We start from the raw sequence: 22750 nt of genomic DNA on the forward strand, positions 1-22750 counted from the left end.
TGGGCTCATGAGAGGATGTGGAAGGAGGTACTGTCTGTGATTTTTTATCGGGCTGTCTTCGCTGAGTTCCTAGCCACCTCCATCTACGTCTTCTTTGGCCTGGGCTCAGTCCTCCGGTGGCCTTCAGCCCTCCCCACCATCTTACAGATCTCCATTACCTTCAACTTGGCTGCAGCTACTGTGGTCCAGATTGCCTGGCATGTCAGTGGCGCTCATGTCAACCCAGCTGTGACTATGGCCTTCCTGCTTGGCTCTCGTATCTCTTTGGCAAGAGCTGCTTGCTATATGGTTGCCCAGCTGGCTGGAGGCATCGCTGGAGCAGCCACGCTGTATGGAGTAACGCCTGCAGAGGTCCAAGGAAGCTTAGGCATTAACACGGTGAGTTCCTCACCCCTCTTTTTGATAGTGCTGATGAAAGTGAATGACCATTAACATTGCTGTGAGCCAGACGTGCAAACTTCCCAACACACTTCTTCCAGTCCCCTCATTCTTGACCTGTGTGGCCCCCTGCTAGGCCAAGCTTGGGTTAATATGTAGCTATAGGTAGTGGTGACAGATAGCAGTGTCAATGCACCTCAGTCCTGACCTGCACCCTGCTACAGGAGGAGAAACTGCCAACCACGCTGAATTATGTTGTAATTCTAAATTAGGAGGCCAGTGCTGTGGTAGGTATGAATTGAGGAGGATTTGTGATAAAAAAATCACTGCCATCTGCTCAAGATGGAAACACAAATGGGCTAATCCTTACAGTGAAACCTGCGCAGTGACCAACTAGAAATGAATGCCCAGTACAGGTGGGTTTTTAAATACAGGTCAAACAAAACTATACTAGATACCTAATGGATCTGTGCCTATTTAAGTCAAGCCAAAGGAGTGGCTAGTGGAAGTGATTACCCTTAGCAAAGGTTTCCGCATGTATTGGGCATTGATTACTGTGACTATCACACTTTTTACAGATGAGAAGTGAGGCTCAGAACGAGGAAGGGACTCACCCAAGATATCAGAACAACTTAATGGACTCCACAGATAGGACCAACAGCTGAGCATTCCCAGCTAAGTGGATTTTAGTTGCATGAGTACATGCCTGCCTCTCTGCTTTTCCATGCTCCCAGCAACATAGTACCTAAGCCATAAGGAACAGATTTTCACCCTAGAGCCCCCATGGTTCTCAATTGGTATGCATGTGTAGAATTCTCCATTGTTCTCAATGAGAGCTGCTGGATACTGAGCCATTCTGAAAATCTGTCCCCAATAGCCTACAAAAACTTTGGAACAGTAGTAACCAATCTGCCATCACTGCCTGATCTGTACATTCTGTGCTTATCACTCCTACACTTGGTTAGTTGCTACTGCATGGCTCCAAAATTAAGAATACAAACCATGAAAGATCCCCTTACCCCCACTGTTACACTTAAGTCTCCCAGGAGCTCATGTCACTGCAGATGCCTGCTTTTGAGGTGGATTGTGTGAGGCAGCAGCGTTACCTAGTGTGGTTGGTGGGCAGAAGCCGATGGGCTGCTATGATCTCCTAAGAAGTCCCTTTGCCATCCCTTTCCCCAGGTGCGGAGCAACATCACTTCTGGACAAGCAGTTGCTGTTGAGCTCATTCTCACCTTTCAGCTGGTTCTTTGTTATTTTGCTTCCACCGACAGACACAGAAATGCCAACTCCCCAGCCACATTCATTGGCATATCCGTTGCCCTGGGACACATGATTGGGGTAAGCTTGTTAGGCACTGCATAAAACATGGAGGGGTTTGTACCTAATGGTTGTTTCAAAACAAATAAAAAACATGCACTCCAATTCTGAACACTCTGCCTGCCAAAAGCGCTGCTTGGAGCAGGGCAGGAGTGCTGGCTGTGGGGAAAGCTTATTGTTATGCCAGTCCCAGTCTCTTCCAGTACAAGATGCTCACTGTGGGAGGAACTCTCAATTAGGCCAATTCCATGCTTCTCCCAATATACAGCAATGATGACTAAACTATAACTAGAAGAGAGATATTTGTAAATGTCTAATTGCCTGAACTACAGCCACAGAGAGATGACAAATCAAACATGAGGTTCGTTCGGACTTCATTCATCTTTAGACAGTGAAATTCTCCTAATACTTTCTTTCCCATCTGTTTACTAGATCTACTTCACTGGCTGCTCCATGAATCCTGCAAGATCTTTTGGCCCTGCTGTCATAGTCAACAAGTTTACTGTCCACTGGGTAATATCATTATGTCCTTTCCCTTTCTGTTCTAGAGGTCTCTACCATCTCCAAAATATCTTGGGTGAGATGTTGAAATTTGGCCTTATTGCATCCCAGGTTTCTAGGAGCTCCTTATATCAAGGTACTGAGACCCAACAGTGAGTAACATGGGATTAGCTTTATCAATTATGTCTGCACTGAATGCGATCAGTCCAGCATTTACTAAATCCCCAAACTCCTTCCCCAGCAGGCACTGGGCTCAGTGTAAAGTCTGGGAAGGACACATAAGAGTCAGTCTCCTCTTTAGATGTTCCAAAGGCCTGGAAGAGAAGGTCCCTAGGAGTCTGAATTAGCTGGGTGTACCACTCTGCAGGCATGTCTTCATCTTCATGTAATCAGTCAGTGTTTCACTGTTAAGGGGCTAGCTACACCTTTCCCCACCTCTGTCGCACTATCTGGTCTGTTAATGCACCACCTTTGGGTCTTAGGCCTCTTATCCTCACCTCTCGCGGGGTGAAAGCTTGTGATTCTTCTACTCTTAGCTTGGGGTCCCTTGTATACCAACTGCTTATTGCCATGTAGGGCTAGATCAGTTTAATCACCTCCTTGAGCCTCCCTTCAGAAACCCATGATCAGTGACACTGACCAACAGGCCTCTTAAAACAAAGTATTTTTATATAGCAGTTGGAACAAACATAAGAACAGCTATATTGGGTCAGACTTATGCTCCATCTAGCCCAGTATCCTGTATCTGACAGCGGCCAATGCCAGGTGCTCCAGAGGGAATGAACAGAACAGGTAATCATCCTCAGTTGCCCATTCCAAGCCTCTGGCAAACAGAGGCTAGGGACACCATCCCTGCCCATCCTGGCTAGTAGCCATTGATGGACCTATCCTCCATGAATTTATCCAGGTATTTTTTGAACCCTGTTATAGTCTTGGCCTTCACAACATCCTCTGGCAAGGAGTATCACAGGTTAACTGTGCATTGTTAATAAGAAATACTTCCTTTGTTTGTTTTAAACCTGATGCCTATTAATTTCATTTGGTGACCCCTAGTTCTTGTGTTATTTACTTTTGCCACACCCATCATGATTTTATAGACCTCTATCATACCCGCCCCAGTCATTTCTTTTCCAAGATGAAAAGTCCCAATCTTATTAATCTCTCCTCATTTGGAAGCTGCTTCATACCCCTAAACATTTTTGTTGCCCTTTTCTCAACCTTTTCCAATTCCAGTAGATCTTTTTTGAGATGGGGCAACCACATCTGCAGGCAGTATTCAAGATGAGGCATACCATGGATTTATAGAGAGGCAATATATTTTTTTTATCTTATTATCTATCCCTTTTTTAATGACTCCCAACATTCTGTTTGTTTTTTTTGACTGCCACTGCACATTGAGTGGTAGCAGCTAATTTAGATCCCATCATTTTATATGTATAGTTGGGATTGTGTTTTCCAAAGTGCATTACTTTGCGTTTATCAACATTGAATTTCATCATTTTGTTGCCCAGTCATCCAGTTTTGTGAGATCCCTTTGTAGCTCTTTGCAGTCTGCTTTGGACTTAACTATCTTGAGTAGTTTTGTATCATCTGCATATTTTGCCACCTCACTGTTTACCCCTTTCTTTAGATCATTTATGAATATGTTGAATAGGACTGGGCCCAGTACAGATGCCTGGGGGACACACCACTATTTATCTCTCTCCATTCTGAGAACTGACCATTTATTCCTACCCTTTGTTTCCTTTTAACCAGTTAGCGATCTATGAGAGGACCATGCCTCTTATCCCACGACAGCTTACTTTGCTTAAGAGCCTTTGGTGAGGGACCTTGTCAAAGGCTTTCCGAAAATTTAAGTACACTATATTCACTGGATCCCGCTTGTTCACATGTTTGTTGACCCCCTCAAAGAATTCTAGTAGATTGGTAAAGCATGATTTCCCTTTATAAAAACCATGTTGACTCTTCCCCAACAAATTATGTTCATCTATGTGTCTGATAATTTTTACTATAGTTTCAACCAGTTTGCCTGGTACTGAAGTCAGGCTTACCAGCCTGTAATTGCCAGGATCACCTCTGGAGCCCTTTTCACAAATTGGCATCACATTAGCTATTCTCCAGTCATTTGGTAGAGAAACTAATTTAAATGATAGGTTAACAAACCACAGGTAGTAGTTCAGCAATTTCACATTTGAGATCCTTCAGAACTCTTGGGTGAATCCCATCAGGTCCTGGTGACTTATTACTGTTTAGTTTATCAATTTGTTCCAAAACCTCCTCTAATGACACCTCACTCTGAGACAGTTCCTTAGATTTGTCACCTAAAAAAGAATGGCTCAGGTTTGGGAATCTCCCTCACATCCTCAGCCTTCCTGCTTCTGATGTATTTAAAAAAAAAAATTGCTATTACTTTTTGAGTCTTTGGCTAGCTTTTCTTTGAATTCGTTTTTGGCCTTCCCAATTATATTTTTACACTTCATTTGCCAGAGTTTATGCTCCTTTTTATTTTCCTCTATAGGATTTATCTTCCACTTTTTAAAGGATGCCTTTTTGCCTCTCACTGCTTCTTTTCCTTTGTTGTTTAGCCATAGTGGCACTTCTTTGGTTCTCTATGTTTTTTAATTTGGGGTGTACATTTAAGTTGAGCCTCCACTATGGTATCTTTAAAAAGTTTCCATGCAGCTTTCACTTTTGGCACTGTACCTTTCAATTTCTTTTTACCTAACTTCCTCATTTTTTGTGTAGTTTCCCTTTCTGAAATTAAATGCTACCGTATTGGGGTGCTATGGTGTTTCCCCCACCACAGGGATGTTAAATTTAATTATATTATGGTCACTACCACCAAGTGGTCCAGCTATATTCACCTCTTGGACCAGGTCCTGTGCTCCACTTAGGACTAAATCAAGAATTGCCTCTCCTCTTGTGGGTTGCAGGACTAGATGCTCCAAGAAGCAGTCATTTAAGGTGTCAAGAAACTTTATCTCTGCAGCCCGTCCTGAGGTGACATGTACCCAGTCAATATGGGGATAGGTGAAATCCCCATTACTAAATTTATTTTTATAGCCTCTCTAGTCTGCCTGAGTATTTTGCAGTCACTAATCACCATCCTGGTCAGGTGGGTGGTAGTATATCCCTACTACTATATTTTTATTATTCAAGCATGAAATTACTATCCATAGAGATTCTATGGTACAGTTTGGTTCATTTAAGATTTTTACTTCATTTGATTCTGTGCTTTCACATATAGTGCCACTCCCGCACCAGCATGGCCTGTTCTGTCCTTCTGATCTATTTTGTACCCTGGTATTACTGATTATTCTCATTTCACCGAGTTTTTGTGATGCCTATTATATCAATATCCTCATTTAATACGAGGCACTCTAGAAAGCACTACAGAAAGATTTTAACACTCCAATATTAAGTTTGCTCTAGGCTGATGCTTTACTACAAGCTAAGTTAAACAGGCTTCCTCTTCAGGAAAGGAAATGAACCAGCTCACATTCCGACAAGACTTCTTTACGCAAGGACATTGAGTAGCATAGCTAATGTGGAGTAATCAATCCTGGAGTAGCTATTCCAAAATATCTCCCTACGTGGATCCTTTTTGGGAATAAACGTCATTTTATTTCAGAATAATTAGCTGTTCTATGAGTGCATTATTCCAGAATAGACTGGCCACAGGGGGAGCTATTCTGCAATACACCTCTACCCTGATATAACGCTGTCCTCAGGAGCCAAAAAAATCTTACCGCGTTATAGGTGAAACCGCGTTATATTGAACTTGCTTTTGATCCGCTGGAGTGCACAGCCCCCCACCCCAAGCGCTGCTTTACCACCTTATCTCTGAATTAATGTTATATTGGGTCGTGTTATATCAGGGTAGAGGTGTAGCTTATTTCAGCCAGTGTACCCACGTAGGCAAGTTTTTAGTAAGCAAAGAGTCTTTTATTACCCTCTTTGGTCCCAAGTGACAGCAGGCCCTGCTATTCTTCTAGCCCAGTGGTTCTCAACCAGGGGTACATGTACCCCTGGGGGTACACAGAGGGCTTCCAGTAGGTACATCAACGCATCTAGATATTTGCCTAGTTTTACAACAGGCTACATAAAAAGCACTAGCGAAGTCAGTACAAACTATAATTTCACACAATGACTTGTTTATATGGCTGTACAAATGTAAGTACAATATTTATATTTATGTTGTAATTCTATAGCAAAAAGAGAAAGTCAGCAATTGTTCAGTAACAGTGTGGCTGTGACACCTTTGTATTTTTATGTCTGATTTTGTAATTAAGTAGTTTAAGTAAGGTGTAACTTGGGGGTATGTAAGACAAATCAGTCTCCTGAAAGGGGTACAGTAGGCTGGAAAGATTGAGAGTCACTGTTCTAGCCCACTTACCTTCCTTCTATAATTCTGTGTCTTGGTCTCTCAAGTAGGAAAGGCCCTGTTATCTCAGAGTAAATTTGTTACCATATTGCTCATTAGTTTTCTTTGTTTCAGGGCCCAAGTATAAATACTCTTGGGTTCCTCTGACAGGTTTTTTCCCCACTCGAGCTGTGCATCCAGAGAAGCCGGTCCAGGAGGATTCTTCTGTTTTGATGGCTGCGGCACTGTTTGAGTGGTTGGATCATTCATTCTTAATGAATTGTAACCACAGGCCAAAGGCTGTGTTCCTGTTGAAACTGCTTGAGTAGAAGGGGCCCCTTCACTTCCCCTTTGACATCTAACACATACCCTTACACCACAAGCACAAATATTTAGGGTAAAGCTCAAAATATGCAATTAATACAGAGAAACTCATGTTCATGTACTGTCAGGGTAAGATTCAGGGCCCAAAGTATATTTTGTCTTTTAATGTTTACTCCATTGCAGGCATGGAAGTGGGGAAGTTGTGATCCACAGATCTCAACACAGAACTGAAATGGGGCTAAGTAATTTTAGCTCAAAGCTACAGAAAATGAACATGCTCCCAAGCAACCCCAATACGGACCGACTTCCCTTCCCTCCCCACCTCCATTCAGTTCCTGTATCTCTGCCTTAACTAAGGATAGGGTCACTGTAAGCAGCCTGCTGTCAGTTTTGTTGGCAGCTGTAGCTTTGCCCAGATGTAACAAGCATGTTTGTACACACTGCCACCTTGTGGTATTGTGCAGATATAACCATTTGCTGCATGGACACATTTCAAGGTTTAGGAAATGAGAATGCCAGACAGGAAGAAAGATCAGCCATCTGAACCCTTAATGGCACGACTTAGTAGCAATATGCAGCTGGAGAGGAAATCTTCAGTACAAGGGCATGCATGGGGCACAGTGGTAGGGACTGGCAGGGGAAGGGTGCTGCAATCTGATGGATCTAAGCTTCCACTTAAGCAAGGCTCACAACCACTCTGGTTGCAAAGAGATGTAAAGCGGTCATTAGTGCATTGAAATTAATGCAATATTAGGGAACCTTCAGCTGCATGGCAGGTGCATTATACCTGGACATACATATTATTATTTGTATTGCAGTAGTGCCTACAGGGCCGGCTCCAGCTTTTTTGCTGTCCCAAATGGCGTAGCCAAAAAAAAAATTGCTGTGTTCAGCGGCATTTGGCGGCAGCTCTACCACGCCGCTTCATTCTTCGGTGGCAGGTCCTTCCCACCGAGAGGTACTGAGGGACCTGCCACCGAATTGCCACCGAAGACCCGGATGTGCCGCCCCTTTCCATTGGTCATCCCAAGCACCTGCTTCCTTCGCTGATGCCTGGAGCCGGCCTAGGAGCTCTAGTCACAGACTGGGGTCCCATTGTGCTAGGCGCTGTACAAATGTATAAAAAGAAGGTCCTTGCCCCAAAAACATATAACCTAAGTAAGTGGACATACCTGGGACATTCAGCAACACAGGAGAGGTATTCTACTAGGATGTCCTAGTGCTTTCAGCAGCCTGGCAGGTACAATATGTTGCTGGGCATACCTGACACATTCAGAAGTATGCCAAGTTAATTCTATCAGGATGTTCCTAGAACATTGGCCAGTAGTGAAGGAGTCAATGAAATATTAACATTACGACATTTTAAAGTCATTTTAGCCAAGAGTCCCAGTCCCCATCTTTGATTATGAATAACCTCTGCATACACAACAGCTTATCTCAACTTTTGGATCGTCCTCTCTGGTCTTGACAAATTCTATTTTGACTTCTAGCCATTTGAAATGCCAAAGATTATGTTCCTGGCTTGTCGCTTGAACCGTCAACCCCTCTCTTTGCATCCTCCATTGGCTCCCCTTGTCCACCACATCAAAAACTACTCATCTTTACATTTAAGACCCTTCACAGATTATCTCTGCCCAACCTATTATATAATTTATATTATATAAGAGAGAGAGATCAACCTCTCCTTCATTCTAGATATGATGACCGTCTTGGTTGCCTATTTTTTACAATTTTAAAAAAGAGCAGAGCTCCATACTGACATGCATTCTAAGAATGTAAGTTATTTTGGGCTACAATCATTGCCTAGCACAATGGAGCCCTGGCTTCTAAGCACTATCACTGTGCATTAATAATAATATGCTATTTCTCTCCCTATCTCTGCAGATTTTCTGGGTGGGCCCCATGACAGGCGCGATTCTTGCTTCTCTGATATATAATGTACTTCTCTATCCTGACCTGAAGAGTCTCTCACAGAGGCTGGCAATTCTAAAAGGCACCTTTGACATGGAGGCAGAAGATATGGACGAAGCAAAGCAGAACAGGCAGCCTGTGTCATTGGTCAATGTCATACAAAGGGTTTAATCACAGACAAGTGGGTATTCTAGAGTTGGCCAGGTACTATCCCATGAGCTGACAGAGCACGATATCTGATGGTGTCTGGTGGGTGCAGGATCATGGTAGGAAGAGACCTAAGCACAGACAACTTGTGCCTTCTCATTGGGGGGGGGGGGCACACTGTAAAGGGGAGGACACATGATGGCCCCATGGTGTCTCCTTCAGGAGAAGCTTCCAGCCCCATCTTCCTGGGCCAGGGCAGCCAATCCTGCCAGCTCCTGGTGGGGGTTGGGGCCACAGCAGGGAGCAGCACATGCCTCTGAGCCCAGCCCTGGTTGAGCAGAGGTCAGGGAACCTGCTCCCAAAGCCTTCCCTAGTGACGCCCCACCCTGAGCCCAGTCTGGGGACTGCCATGCTCTCCCCACCTCACCAGAGTTACCTGTGGGGTGGGGATGGAGACTCTGTCCTTCCTGCTCCGCCTCCCCTGCCCCCGGCACATTCATCCACTGTCCCTGGCAGCAGGGTGCAGGCAGGGAGTGGGACAGAGCTGCTTCTCACATGGCTGAAGGTGGCTTTTCAGGGTCGCTGCTCTGTGCAGTGCAGCGGCTGCCTAAGAGAGCCTGGCTGGAGAGGTAGCAGCAGCAGCTCCGCTCCGCATTCTGTCAGGATTTTCTAAAAAATGTGGCAGGGTGAATTTTGTTGCTTAGGAAAATTGAAAGCTCATCAGGGAATGGTACTGAGTCATTCTGTTTATGACCTTAGGCATCATTTGAACCACATCTTCCCCTCCCCAGCTCTCCAATGGATCAACACGGTATTTATGAAGGCTGGGCTCTAAGCCCCATTGATTTAATTGAGAAACCCACTGCCATCATAATAAAGAATAAGACAGGTCCCTTTCCTGGGCTTGTGACTCTTGAATTTACCCTGGGTATTTCATCTTCCTGAGAAACTTGAAATCCATCATAAATACACAGTATGTTGAGCAGTGAACCCACTTTATGTTACTCACTGCATCAGGCTGTGGATACACTTTACAATGCACACTTCAGTCATGCACTGAACATCTTTAATGAAGGCACTAAGATGCCATAGTGAGCTAACTACCTATAACCATTAGCAATATAATTGATCACTAATAATTGATAAATTTATTTACTAAATTAATAAACTATGTCTGTACTGCATGACTACACAGCATTGACTGAACACCCCCACCCCACCAAATCCTGCTCCAACACGCATGGGGCTCAGTTTAACACCTGAGGTGGATTCTCAAGTTAGTGGCTTTTTTGTATGATCTATGTCGCCGTGACATTACAGCCAATACGAGAGTTTTGAAAGCTTATCCAGTCATTTCACTTGTTCATGGGAGCCATACTAAACCAAGGAATTTCCTAGGCCTTCTCCTCCAAGGCCTTTCTTCCAATAGCCATGAAACAGGGAGCAACTGTCTGTCAAGAAACCTTGATGGTTTCTCTTCTACCAGGCTGGTCAAACCAGCCAAGTCCAACAGCCACTGAATGACATTCCACTTGCTGGCATTTTACATTTCCTTTGTTTGTTTTTCTTGGAATCAGTTCTGTATTTATAACTTTGTAAATAAATTATTTTGCAAAAACTTTTTCAGAGTTCTTTACAATGCCCCTAAAAACCTGGCTACTAAGGAGATCAGACCACTTGTTATGCCAGACAAGGATAGATGAGAGAGCTGGACGGGTGTACAGGTGCATCCCCTTACCACCAGCAGGCCTGGATCTACAAAGGGACTTGGGGGGCCTAGAAAAACACTGGAATAACGAGATCCACAAAACCTGAGTTGGGTGCCTGGCCCCATGCACAATGACTGCGGGGAGACAAGCACCTAAGAATGGGATTCATAAAAGCCTCCATGTGAGGTGAGGCACTGCCTACATTAGCCAATGGGAAATGCCAACAAGAAGGGTTTGTCCTAAACCTCACTCCTGTCATGAAGTTAGGCAGAGAAGATGCAAGTACACATGACTGTTAGGGTTGCCAGGCATCCGGTTTTTGACAGCTCCAGCCTTCACCGCTGTCCGGGCCATTAAAAGTTCAGATGGCGGTGTAGCAGGGAGCTGGGGCTAAGGCAGGCTCCCTACCTGACCTGGCCCTAGGTTGCCCCCAGAAGTGGCCGCCAAGTCCCTGCGGCCCCTAGGGCTTGGAGGCCAGAGCGTGGGAGGCTCCACGCACTGTCCTCCGCCCCGAATACCAGCTCCGCAGCTCCCATTGGTCACAAGGGCTGGGAACTGCAACCAATGCAAGCTGCAGGGGGGCCCTGCAGCCCCAGCCCAGTCCTGCACCCATAGCCCCTCATCCCCAGCCCCACCGTAGAGCCTGCACCCCCCCAAGAGCCCATACTCCTTCCCGCACCCCAACCCCCTGCTCCAGCATGGTGAAAGTGAGTGAGAGTGAGGAAGAGTGAGCAACGGAGTGGGGGAGGGCTTGGAGAAGGAGCAGGGATGTTTGGTTGTGTGTGATTAGAAAGTTGGCAACCCTAAGTAGCAACAACTACTCTTCTCACAGCATTCACCACAGAGAACCACACCACTTTCAAAAATGCCCTTGGCTCACTCTCTTCTGGGAGTTGTAGTTTACCTCCTCCAGCCGGGGCCAAGCAAGCTGGGGACTACAACTCCCAGAATGCCCAGCAGGCTATTGCTACTGCTGTGTGATTCAGCGAGCTGAGCTCAAGTCTGAGGGCTGGGTGAGAGCTACTCAGTTCTGGTGAGCATGTACTGCAGACTGCCCTACAGCATCCGAGCTGTGAGCTGCACCAATTCTCCGCAGATGTCAGAGCTCTGCAAATCCATAGGTGCAATGTACATCGTCCTCCCTGACCCTTAAAAATCCTAGCTCCCATTGCTTTGTTTTAACTTCTAGACTACCTTCCTTCCCCTTGGATCATGCTTGCCTGTAGCTGTATATTTTACAAACCAAGTAGTGAAATTGCCCATGGCTCCTTTGATTTGTTTTATTGGTTGATCACTAGCAGAGAAACAGATGACATAAGCAAGAATTGCTCTTCTCACGATTCTCAATTTGCCTCCCATTGTTTTACTTCTCATGACCTCTATTCAGATATCAGAATGATGCCAATAACACTTTGCACATCAACTGCTAATAATACTTTGTACAGCCAACAATCAAGTGCTAATCAGTTAAGCCTCAGAACATGATTTGTTCCTCTTTGTTTTAACCACTTTCAAGCTTGTAATAAAGGTAATAATTGGAGATATACCAATCTCCTAGAACTGGAAGGGACCTTGAAAGGTCATCAAGTCCAGCCCCCTGCCTTCACTAGCAGGACCAATTTTTGCCCCAGATCCCTAAGTGGCCCCCTCAAGGATTGAACTCACAACCCTGGGTTTAGTAGGCCAATGCTCAAACCACTGAGCTATCCCTCCCCCCAGGAGCTTGTGAGCATTTTAAAATATTTTTAAAATCAAAGTTCCTCAGATATTTCTTCAGACTTTATGCTTAGACTTTCCCACATGGAAGAAGCATCCCAGAGTGTCCAGATTGCACTATTGAGAAAGCAGAGCCTTTAACAGACCCTTTTCCAGAGCAGCCTCACCGGTTTCATACATAAAACTCTCTATTACTGACCTTGCTATTTCCTCATGATTGCTGCCAATTTTAGACACTAACAGAAAATACTAGAGCATTAAATAAGATATATTTCTCCAGTAAAATGGATCTCTTGTATTTTTTTTCCACCAAGATACAGAAGAGATAAGAACGAGAGAGAAAATTTCCATCTGGGTAATAATTACTTTGTCAATCTTTTTGTCTGAAGCTCAGCAGGCAGATGGCAAATATCCTCTCTATTCAGAACTCTAATGGTCAAGTTTTTATTGCCTTTCAGGATTATTTGCAAGAGCTTTTTTGTGCAATTTTTACAAGGATTTATATACATCAGAATGAAGCATAAGCATAGGGGATTAAAAGGACACTGTCAAGGCTATAAAAAAAAAGCAGAAACCAACTGGACCTGACAGATTTCCCAGCCGCAAGGTACTAAAGATGTGTTGATTTGTTAATGCCATATTTAAATGAAGTCTGTAACAAAGGCTTAGAGAGGCAAATTATGCTTAAGGGAGTGTAATCTAGATTACAGCAAGGGACTGGAAATCTATGTTTCTATTTTATGTACTTGTATAGTCCCTATTACCATAGTATCTAAGTATTTCACAATTATTAATGTATTTATCTTCACACTACCCCTGTGAAGTAGGGATGTAGTATTACCCCTATTGTACAAATGGGAAGGGAGGCACAGAGGGTATGTCTACATAGCAATGCTATACCCATGGCTGGTCACATTAGCAAGTGCAGCTAAAAGGGGAAATAATCCAGAGATGAACAGCTTTAGGGTGACATAAACGGTACCTACTTTAGACAGCAATTGTCCTCCTATAGCACTTCAAGCAGATGGAAAAGTGGAGTACAATTCCTTATGCAAAATGTGCTATTTAATAGGTTTTCTGAAGTTTCAATATGGAGTGGATTGCTTACCCATAAAAGACTATCTCCCCTCCTTTCTTTTAGTTCAAGATGGCATCTGCTTCTTTAGTGTGATAGCATTTGTAATTACGTCATCCCTATCCCAAGTGACGCCATGCATCCTATCAGACTTTATAAAGCCCTGAAAGGCACACTTGAGTAGTTCTCTCTCCTCCCTTCATCTCTAGTAAAATCTAAATAATCGGTAGCTAAATTCCCTCTAAGCTAAGTTCCCACGTCCGCGCAGCTGCCTATTAAGCCCCGTACAGGTGCTCAGGTACGGACCTGCCCCAGACCTGCTGCAGCCAGGGGAGAGGTGCCCTTCCCCCGGCCCCAACCTAGCCCTGGCATGGACCTGCCGTGGCCAGGGAAGAGGAACCTCTCCCACCACCCACAGCCCAAGTGCTGCTGCCAGGAGAGAGAGCTGGGTGGAATCTTCTCTTCCCGCCATAGGCCCTGACAGCCTGCATCCCAAACCCCTAGTCCCTGGCCCCACCCCAGAACCTGCACCCCCAGCTGGAGCCCTCAACACCCCCACAGCCCAAACCTCTGACCCCGCCCTGAGCCCCATCACCTCCATATTGGTGCACATAACAAAATTCATTCTGCACATGAGTGGGGAAAAATTAGATGGAACACTGATCTGTACTAACACCACAGACTGGGCAAGAACAATTACCATTCATGTTAAAACAGATCAGTAAGGATGGTCAGAACCTTACCCTGACACACACACACATACACACACACCCCTGAAGTTTAGGCAAGCCTGTAATAGGCAATGGAGGACAAGATGATCTCCTGCCACTTAAGATTGTGGGGGCCTCTCCCACAAGTCCACAGACTTTTCTCCCTCAAGTTGTGTTACCTGATTATTTCTAGCCTCTGCTGACTCAGAAAATCTATTTCCTTACCTACCTTCATTCTACAGTCGTTGATATATCGGATCACATCCAACAGTGATCAACCGTCCTGAGCAGGCAAGGTGAAAAATATTTGTTTCCTGGACTGTTCTGGCTCATGAAGTATTTCAAAGGGGGTGGGAGGGAAGTATTTTTTAGTGTGTTGCTGTGGGGGGCAGCAGCAGAAAGAAAAAGCATGGAGAGAATCTCAGGCCTAGCATGAACTTTGGTCTGAAACATGACATGTTAAACACACAAATAAGGGAAATGCATTAGCCAAAATACAAAGCAGCCTGGGCCTCATTAGAAAAGTGTGATTTTACTTTTTTCAGATATACCAACTGTACATGATTCTTACAGGCAGAAGTCAGTACAGTTTCCAGGAACTTAATACAGAGAAGTCATGTTTACAAGTATTGGTACATGTTTAACAAGCCTTCTGGTGGAACACTGGGCTAGGTAAATTAGCATCCTCTCTCATATCCTGGAATTTGGAAAATTGTCATTAATAAACACATCCATCCTAAAATCAAGAAAGGTAGTACTATTTTTTAAAGCACCCACAGTACCAATCTAATAATTCTTTGTACTAGTATCTGCCGACAGTCTGATCTATAAAACTGTTCTTAGACAGCAGATATTTTTAATGTAGTTCTGCTGTATAAGTCACATACCAAGTGGCAACTCATTAAGAACAAACCAAACGAGCTTTTGTAGAAGCAGAGGCCAAAATTATTGGCCTGTACTGAAGATAGATGCAAACTTCAGTAACATATTTACAGGCTGAGCCACTTTACAGTACACAAATAAGTCTCAAGACTTATGTCGGATTTAGGCACATTATGGAACACTGATTTTTGTAATTTTTCATATGACCAAGTTTTAAGAGTTCTCACTTTTTAAAGTCACTGGCTTCACTAAAAATAGACTTGCAAAAGGAAGAACAAGAGTTTCTCAGCATTCACTGCTTCCCAATACACGGGATCAGCACTCATTCCCCAAGGATTATGGTAGTTCTCTTGGAACAAGATAGGATTACTGCTGGTGCAAAATGGTGCCTTATAGTTTTCAAAAAGTGTTTAAATGGAACTCCAATAAGGTGCTCTTAAACAGATGGAGGCCAGCTTCCCTTTGAAAGATATATATTTTCAAATTAAAATATTTTTCTGGCAATTTGCCCTAACATACTGACTAGATCTTGCCAGTGACTTTACTCACTAATGCTAGATGCAATATGGCACTAAATATTTAATAAAATACATTGCACAATAAAACTCTTGATTAAAAAGTCTCAATTAAGCTAAAAACAAAAGTAATAAGATTATACCCTAGTACACAGGCTGCTGAGAGTAGTGAAGGGCAGTTAGTCCTTTATTGTAGTCATGCATATGTGGGCTGTAAACGTTATAAAAGGGCTGAATCTCCAGGTCCATTTTATTTCAGCATAGGAGAGGCAAAGAAGTATCCCTGGCGTCCAAGGTTGGTTGCAGACTTGCTTTTGCTCCCAAATCTAATTAAACAGAGATAAGGATGTGTTGTAAAGCAATAATTCCTAGCCCTGCCATTAGAGCACCTCCTTGTGATGGACTGGTGAATTAGCACCTCTACATGTACAGTGCCATTATCTTTATTCACCATCCTGTGCTTTTTTAACACTCCTTTTTAATTTTGATTTGTTTGTGGTCCCCCCTCCCTGCTCACGAGGTCACATACTACTTATGATGGGACTGCCTTTTGTTGGTTCCTAGAGTCTGAAGTACAGGCATTCTGTATAACTGAGTGCCATGGAAGCTAGGGAGAGAAGCTTGGACTTGTACACATAAGCTGCCCCTCTGGCCAGCTACATTAAGAGCCATAAAGGAGCAGTGATGAAAGGCAGGTGGCTTTCATGGAGCCCCCTACTGTTATGAAATTTGCATTGAGGAAGGGCAGATCCAAGGCCCTGCAACTTTCTCAACCCCTTTAGTTCTCCGCCATATATTCCACCCCTCCCATGGAGTAGTGCCCCTCTCCACCCCAGTAAGCAGTTGATTAGTGTCTTATTAAAAAAACTGCATAAACACCAAGCACTGTGCAATACTCAGTGAATGCTCCGTAACCATGAGGAGGTATTATCCCCCAAAGGCCAAAGTTTCTTGCTTCCCAAACTCATACTGTCCACAAAGCCCTATTGCAACCTTTAGTTTATTGGGATATATAAACAGTCAAATATAGTGCATATTATTTGGACTGAGACAGTAGCTCAGATTAAGGCCATGTCCACACTACCACTTTTGCTGGTATAACTTAGGTCACTCAGGGATGTGAAAAAAAGCACCTCCCTGAACGACATATGTTGCACCGACAGATGCTCTGGTGTGAACAGCTTCTCCTGGTGACATAGCTACCACCGCTTGAGGAGGTGGTTTTATTATGCTGACAGGAGAGCTCTCTCCCGTCGGCATAGAGCGGCTACACAATCGATCTTACAGCAGCACTGCTGCATCGATATAGCTGTGCGGCTGTAAGTTCTCTAGCGTAGACATGGCCTTAGCATTTGATTTTTACTATCCTAAAGTATGCAGTGCCACTTACTTCGGGGTAGTCTTGCTGAGCGTAGATCGGACCTTCTGGGACAGGGAGCTAGATGAAGGAGTCTTTGTCAGTTGCTGTTCTGGAGTGGTGAGAGGACCCAGCATGCTCACTTCCGACAGAGGAAACAAGAGTCATATTAGAACAGGCACATAACTGACATACAATGTTTCTTCTTAAACTAAGGTAATGGGATTATATTTTGCCTCATTGCCATATGGTAAATCAGGGCAACTCTGCTGAAGTCAATGGTGGGACTCCAGATTTACACAAGTGAAAACAGCAGAAAAACTGGCCCGATATGTTCTATAAAAATAGAGGCACAACAGCAAAGCTAAGTGAAGCAGGAGTCACTGCTTAGTACACTTTGTATGTAAAAATGTGTTAGTCTTCCACAAGGTTTGCTGAAGTTTGAGAGAAGCTTGTCTTTCCTGTCATAAGCTACTTCCCTCCCCATTCCCCCCAAAATGCCCTTGTAATATTGCACCAATTGATGACGCCGCAGCTAGATATTTAACTCTTTAAAAGCTTCTTCGTAACTTGACGTTCAGACTTATAGCACTAAAGGCAGCAGGTGTTACAGATGCTTGGTTATCAAGGTGAATGGTAACAGTTAGGCTTAGGCTGGGGACTAAGAGCAAAATGTTATCCTCAGTGTGAAAAAGCAATACTCCTCCTGAGGCTGGGAGGTTGGTAAAACAAATGAAAGAATGCCTGTTTTGAAATGCCATTAGAGAGACAAGATGGGTGAGCATGTCTTTTGTTGGACCAACTTCTGTGAGTGAAAGAGACAAGCTTTCAAGCTACACTGTGTAGTTCGAAAGCTCGTCTCTTTCGCCAGTTGGTCGAACACAAGATATTACCTTACCCCACTTGTTTTTCTATTATCCTGGAACCAACATGGCTACAGCACTTGAAATGCCATATCAGGGATAAAGAGCCATGACCATCAGTGTCAAAGGCGGTATGGTAACTGGAGGGTGGAAGAGGAGGAGTTACACAGTTTGGCAAGCCTGTTCCAACACAATCTAACAAAAGGCTTTGATCTGAGGTCATTGTTTTAAAGTGGATGTTTGGCCATAGTTGAAGATCTGATAGAGCAACATTCCAGGGCTACCTTTAACATCTGGTGTTCGGGGAGTGGAATAGGCATTGGAATTTTCAATTATATGCGCTGGGTCAATGTTTTCTTGCTCCACCATCATGAACTGGCTCCAGTATTCCACTGGCAGTGACAGCAGCCGCTCTACCACCTACAGAAACACACTTTAGCACACAATTCCCCACTGTACCAGAAACTTACAACTCATTCAGCCTAAAAGTAGTATCAGATGGGCCAGAGGACAACAGCCCCAGGTGCCAGTATAATCTGATTCTTTAACAGGACACTTCATGTGTCTCACATCGACATTCTACCAGGTGTCATTACTAATCACCTACCTTGGGTTGTCGTTTAGTGTCCTGCAAGAGTGTCATGGGGTCAGGATCTGGCACAGCATGGGCAACTATTGTGGGTCCAAAGACTTTGGAAAGGTTGGTGATGTCCATTTTAGTGTCTGGGCTCTGAGCCACTCTAGACAAGAAAGAAAGAAAAAGGAATTGAGTAAATTTTGTTCACAGATAGAAAACCCTGATAATGTGAGCTGATGTCAATTATATCTGAATTTGCAAATTGTCCCAGGTAACGACTCCCCTGTCACTCAACCACCAGTGTGAGCCTGTAGAAACAGAACTACAGCATCATCTTTTCCCCCCATTTCCAGAACTCCTAACCTGGCTGAACCCACCTCTGAAGGTGAATCATGAGGAAAGCGAGTGTATCTCTGTTAGCCTGAGGGAGTTCACCAACAGCCTGGTACATGGCAGCCACACTGTTGTCTTCATCCAGAATTTCTTTAAATAAAAAAAGAAAGCGATTAGAGAGGCCTGTGGGATCATTTTCCTTAGACAGCAGTATGTTCCATCACAGTTCTGGAGGGTGTTAAGATTCTGGGTCCCACGCTCCTGAGTTCTAATTCTAACACTGATACTATCTAACCTTGGGCAAGGTCATTTAAACACCTGTGCTCTGGTTTCCTCATCTAAAATGGGGCTAATACCAGTGTCTGAGAGGTTTTGTGTTACGAGGCTTAATGTGTGTAAAATGCTTTGAAATCTTCTGGTGAACAGCACTGTAAGTATTGTGAGATCTCTGTTGGACACTGATTTCAAAGATTTTCTGTACAAATGTTAGAATAGCTTCAAGACTGCACTAAACTTGTGCATCATTCCTGAACAGGATACTTACTACCAGGACTATTGATTAATTCCAAAAATCAAAAACTGGGATTATTTAAGGATTAATCTAAAAATATGGGATCTAGAGAGTGAGTATCCTCCTAATGTTAGCAGCCTACATGATAATATCCACAGAATGAGACAGCTGCAGGTGGAAGGCAGATTACTTATCAGAGAAAGTTCTTCAAAGACCTGGATGAGATACTTCACTATAACAAAGCTAACACCAGGCAATGTTGTAGAGGCAGATCTATGGTAGGAAGGAAGATCTCTCTACAGTATACCCAGTACTGCCAATACATTCACACCCAAGAAGGATTGCCAATTCAGATGGATCTGTCTGAGAATGGACCCTCAGGCACTACAGCTGCCAGTGGCATTTGGCTCGCCTCACCTGCTGCCTCCATAAAAGTCTTGTTTAGTCGGAATGTGAGAATGGGTTCCTTTAGGCTGCGCAGGAAGTCTTTAAGAAGGCCACAGATGGCATGGATATCATCCACTTTGCTGAGCAGGGGCACAGTCTTCCCTCGAAGGAACTTCTCCTTCAGCTCTTTTACTGTCCGGTCACAGCCAGAAATTCGGTATAGGCCTGTCTGTTAGAGAGCAATGCTGAAAGTCAGGATTTCACCTGCCCAAACATCTTGAGAAGGCAAAGTCTAGATTCTTCAGTAAAAACAGTCTCCTGCTCCCATTGTGAACTGTGAGATCTCTTGAGTAGGGACTGTAACTTGCTCATCGTGACTCATGTGTTGAACAGCACTGTGTACATCTACAGCATCATAAACAAGAGATCCTCCGATTAACCAACTGTGGCTCTAATATCACAGCCAAATTTGTTTCACTAGTACCCCCACTGATTTCAGGTAATTCTTACCTCATGTAGCCCTCGCTGCTCAATTTCATTCACACAATGCACTACAATGGAAGGAATCATTGGCGGAGTCATGGGCACAAAGTCCACCAGTGTCCCCTGTAAGAAGGAAGAGACTGATTTTGCAACATTGATATTTACAAGTTTTAGGACACTGGAAGTGCTCAGGAGATCCCAACAGATCTAGGCTTAGGAGCAGTCACTAGATTCTCATTCCCCAGACCCACAGAGGTAGGTGCCATGGGCACAAAGAGAGGACAAACACTATGTGCTCCTGTAGAGAGCTAAAACAGTATCTATCCAGAAGTCCTTTATACAACAGTCTTACTCTATAGGCAATGGAGAGCCAAGAACCTGTGGAGTTATCATACACGAGAGGCTCAGGCAAAAGACTCCTGCTTCACAGGCCAGTGGAAAATGGACCATGCAGCAGATATGAAGGGAAAGGAGGGCAAGTAATATTACCATTTAATAAAGCAGATAACTCTGGCACCTATATATCAAGATCTTAAGTTCACTAGAAATGTCTAGACAATGGGAAGGAGTACTATTGTAAGTGGTCAAAAAAAGAGGGATCTAGCCTAAAACAAGCAGGAGACTCCTAAGGACAAGCTTAGCTGTGACATCATTCACCAACCTGAAAGCATCTTAAGGTTCCAATTTAAGCAAAATAACTTTGCCAATAACTTCAATTGACAGACGAGGCTGCACTGGAAACACTGATACATGCAGAGCCAGAAATAGTTTCTGTGACTGCTTGTAAAATCAGAACAAAATGCCTCCACCACATACTTTCAGAGCCACCACATACAATTCTCCACCCTCCAAAAAAAATCACATTCCTACTATTCTTGGCTTTATTTAACAGTCTCATTTATGTATATCTATTAGATCTGTAATAAAGCAGACAATCCACATAATGCAGCAACAAGTTAACCAGTATATAAGATTCCTGGAGTCCTTAAGCAAGGTCTAGTTCTCCCAAATAGGCATTAGCCCATTTGTTGTGGCAGCTACAGGATTTAAAGCTCATCTCACATAAAGCCATACCTCTCCAATTCTGACAGGAGTGCCTGTTAATGTTGGGATGCAAGGAAGGGGACAGCGGTCTCGACATTCTGGGTGAGTCACCACACGGCAGTCCCTGCACTTTAGGGACAGTTTCCCAAACTTTATCCGCTTTCCACATGGAACGCATGACTCTGGTTTGATAACCTGGAAATAAAGAGTCTTTGTGTGAGGAAGTGGTAATAATGCAACAAAACAATAGATACAGTTTAGCTGCACAGGTATATTGAATGAGTTTCTTGTTCTATATTGATGGCAAAGCACAGATACCATTGTGACAGAATAATAGGGTTGGGAGTTAAATAAGCCCTTGTCAATGGTTGGTGATTCTGCTTCTAGCAAACCCTGATCATTTATTTTATCATCTTAGTTACAGCCATCATGATATCTCTTACAGTCATTGGGACATGCATGGGAAGTCTAAACTCTGGATCTCAAGGGCTGAATTGTCAGCTGTTAAACTTCAGCATAGCAGTGCAAGATGTTTCACAGCAGGAGCTAACAAAGATATATGCCTGCATACAAGGCAGTCCCTAGCGGTGGTGCAGGGCCTGGGACATTAGAAACTTGGTGCCTATCTACCAGGGGATGCTTCTCGCCCCCCCTTTCCTCCCCCTGGCTCTGCCCAGGTCCCATCCCCACTCCACCCCTTCCCCCAAGGCCTCACACCCCACCCTGCTTCTTCCCACCTCCACCCCTTTCCCCTCCCCTCCCCACCCCAGCATGCTGTGCCCTTGCTCCTCCCCTCTTCCTCCCAGCGCCTCCTGACACCACTAAACATCTGATCCACGGCAGGCGGTGAGAGGGAGGAGGTGGTGCTGGGGGGAGGGGTCAGTTCTGGTAGGGGGCTCCTCTATGCCCCCGCCCCGCCCGCCACTCATCTCTCCACCCCGCTTGCCCATCTCTCGCCTCACCTCCTCACCCCGAATCGCCATACCCAAGGGACAGCTCTGCCTGCATGAGGACTCAGGGTCAGAGTCCAGAGCTGAAACTGCCAACATCAGACTGGATAACTGACACTGTGCACCAGCCTGCACTCAGAGGGATGTACAGCAGTATGTCCAGTGAATCTCTTTCAAGACTGCCAGTACACATACCGTCTTTGATACAAATTCGTGCAGCCTCATCCCCCCATTGCTCTGAGGAGTGTTAGATCCATCAGTTTCAGATCTGGATTCCAGCTGCCTACTGCCCAAGCTTGAGTCACTATTCCAGGGTTGTAAACTGGCTGAAAGAGAGAGAGATCTGTAGAATAATTTTCCAGCCTTCTGTTTTTAGTATAAAGACTATATAATGATTGAGTCAAGTGTCTTGGAACTGGCAGGAAATTATTGTGAATGACTGAGGGATATCCATGGCCTAACAAGTACTGCCAGTTGCACCTGGCATCTGTGTTATGCCAAAGGTAGTGCAACAAGCAGAGGCTGTTACAAGATACAACTGGCAATTAATGGTTAATTATACAGTTTTGTGTTCCTATCTACCTCACAGGCAATCACTCCGGCAGACATGCTTTCCAAAGCCAAGCAAGAAGTATGGTGCATTAATGTTACTTTTGAAAGCAATTAAAATCAGAGAATTATGGCATCATGCTTC

At 44.3% G+C, this 22750-nt stretch overlaps 2 protein-coding genes across 3 annotated transcripts in view; one reads left to right on the top strand and one right to left on the bottom strand.

Moving 5' to 3' along the window:
* Positions 1 to 16455, top strand: AQP6 (aquaporin 6). 2 transcript variants are annotated; one of them, XM_044994829.1, is made up of 5 exons: positions 16 to 378; positions 1561 to 1719; positions 2131 to 2211; positions 8771 to 8928; positions 16300 to 16455. In XM_044994829.1, the coding sequence occupies exons 1-5, from the start codon at positions 16 to 18 to the stop codon at positions 16331 to 16333; spliced, it is 795 nt and encodes a 264-aa protein (XP_044850764.1). In that variant the 3' UTR covers positions 16334 to 16455. The 2 variants fall into 2 exon arrangements, with proteins under 2 accessions (XP_044850765.1, XP_044850764.1); XM_044994830.1 differs by lacking the exon at positions 16300 to 16455 and having other exon boundaries at positions 1 to 378; positions 8771 to 8968.
* Positions 14694 to 22750, bottom strand: part of RACGAP1 (Rac GTPase activating protein 1) — a 26936-nt gene continuing 18879 nt past the window's right edge. Inside the window, exons 9-17 of the mRNA XM_044994797.1 lie at positions 22252 to 22382; positions 21137 to 21301; positions 20090 to 20185; positions 19610 to 19808; positions 18726 to 18831; positions 18379 to 18511; positions 18056 to 18191; positions 16942 to 17050; positions 14694 to 15877 (exon numbers count right to left, since the gene is read on the bottom strand). Of these exons, the coding sequence (XP_044850732.1) occupies positions 15802 to 15877; positions 16942 to 17050; positions 18056 to 18191; positions 18379 to 18511; positions 18726 to 18831; positions 19610 to 19808; positions 20090 to 20185; positions 21137 to 21301; positions 22252 to 22382 (1151 nt within the window). The 3' untranslated portion in view covers positions 14694 to 15801. The remainder of the gene's footprint in view (positions 15878 to 16941; positions 17051 to 18055; positions 18192 to 18378; positions 18512 to 18725; positions 18832 to 19609; positions 19809 to 20089; positions 20186 to 21136; positions 21302 to 22251; positions 22383 to 22750) is intronic.

This window comes from Mauremys mutica, chromosome 20 (genome assembly GCF_020497125.1).
Source record: "Mauremys mutica isolate MM-2020 ecotype Southern chromosome 20, ASM2049712v1, whole genome shotgun sequence".
Taxonomy (NCBI): domain Eukaryota; kingdom Metazoa; phylum Chordata; order Testudines; family Geoemydidae; genus Mauremys; species Mauremys mutica.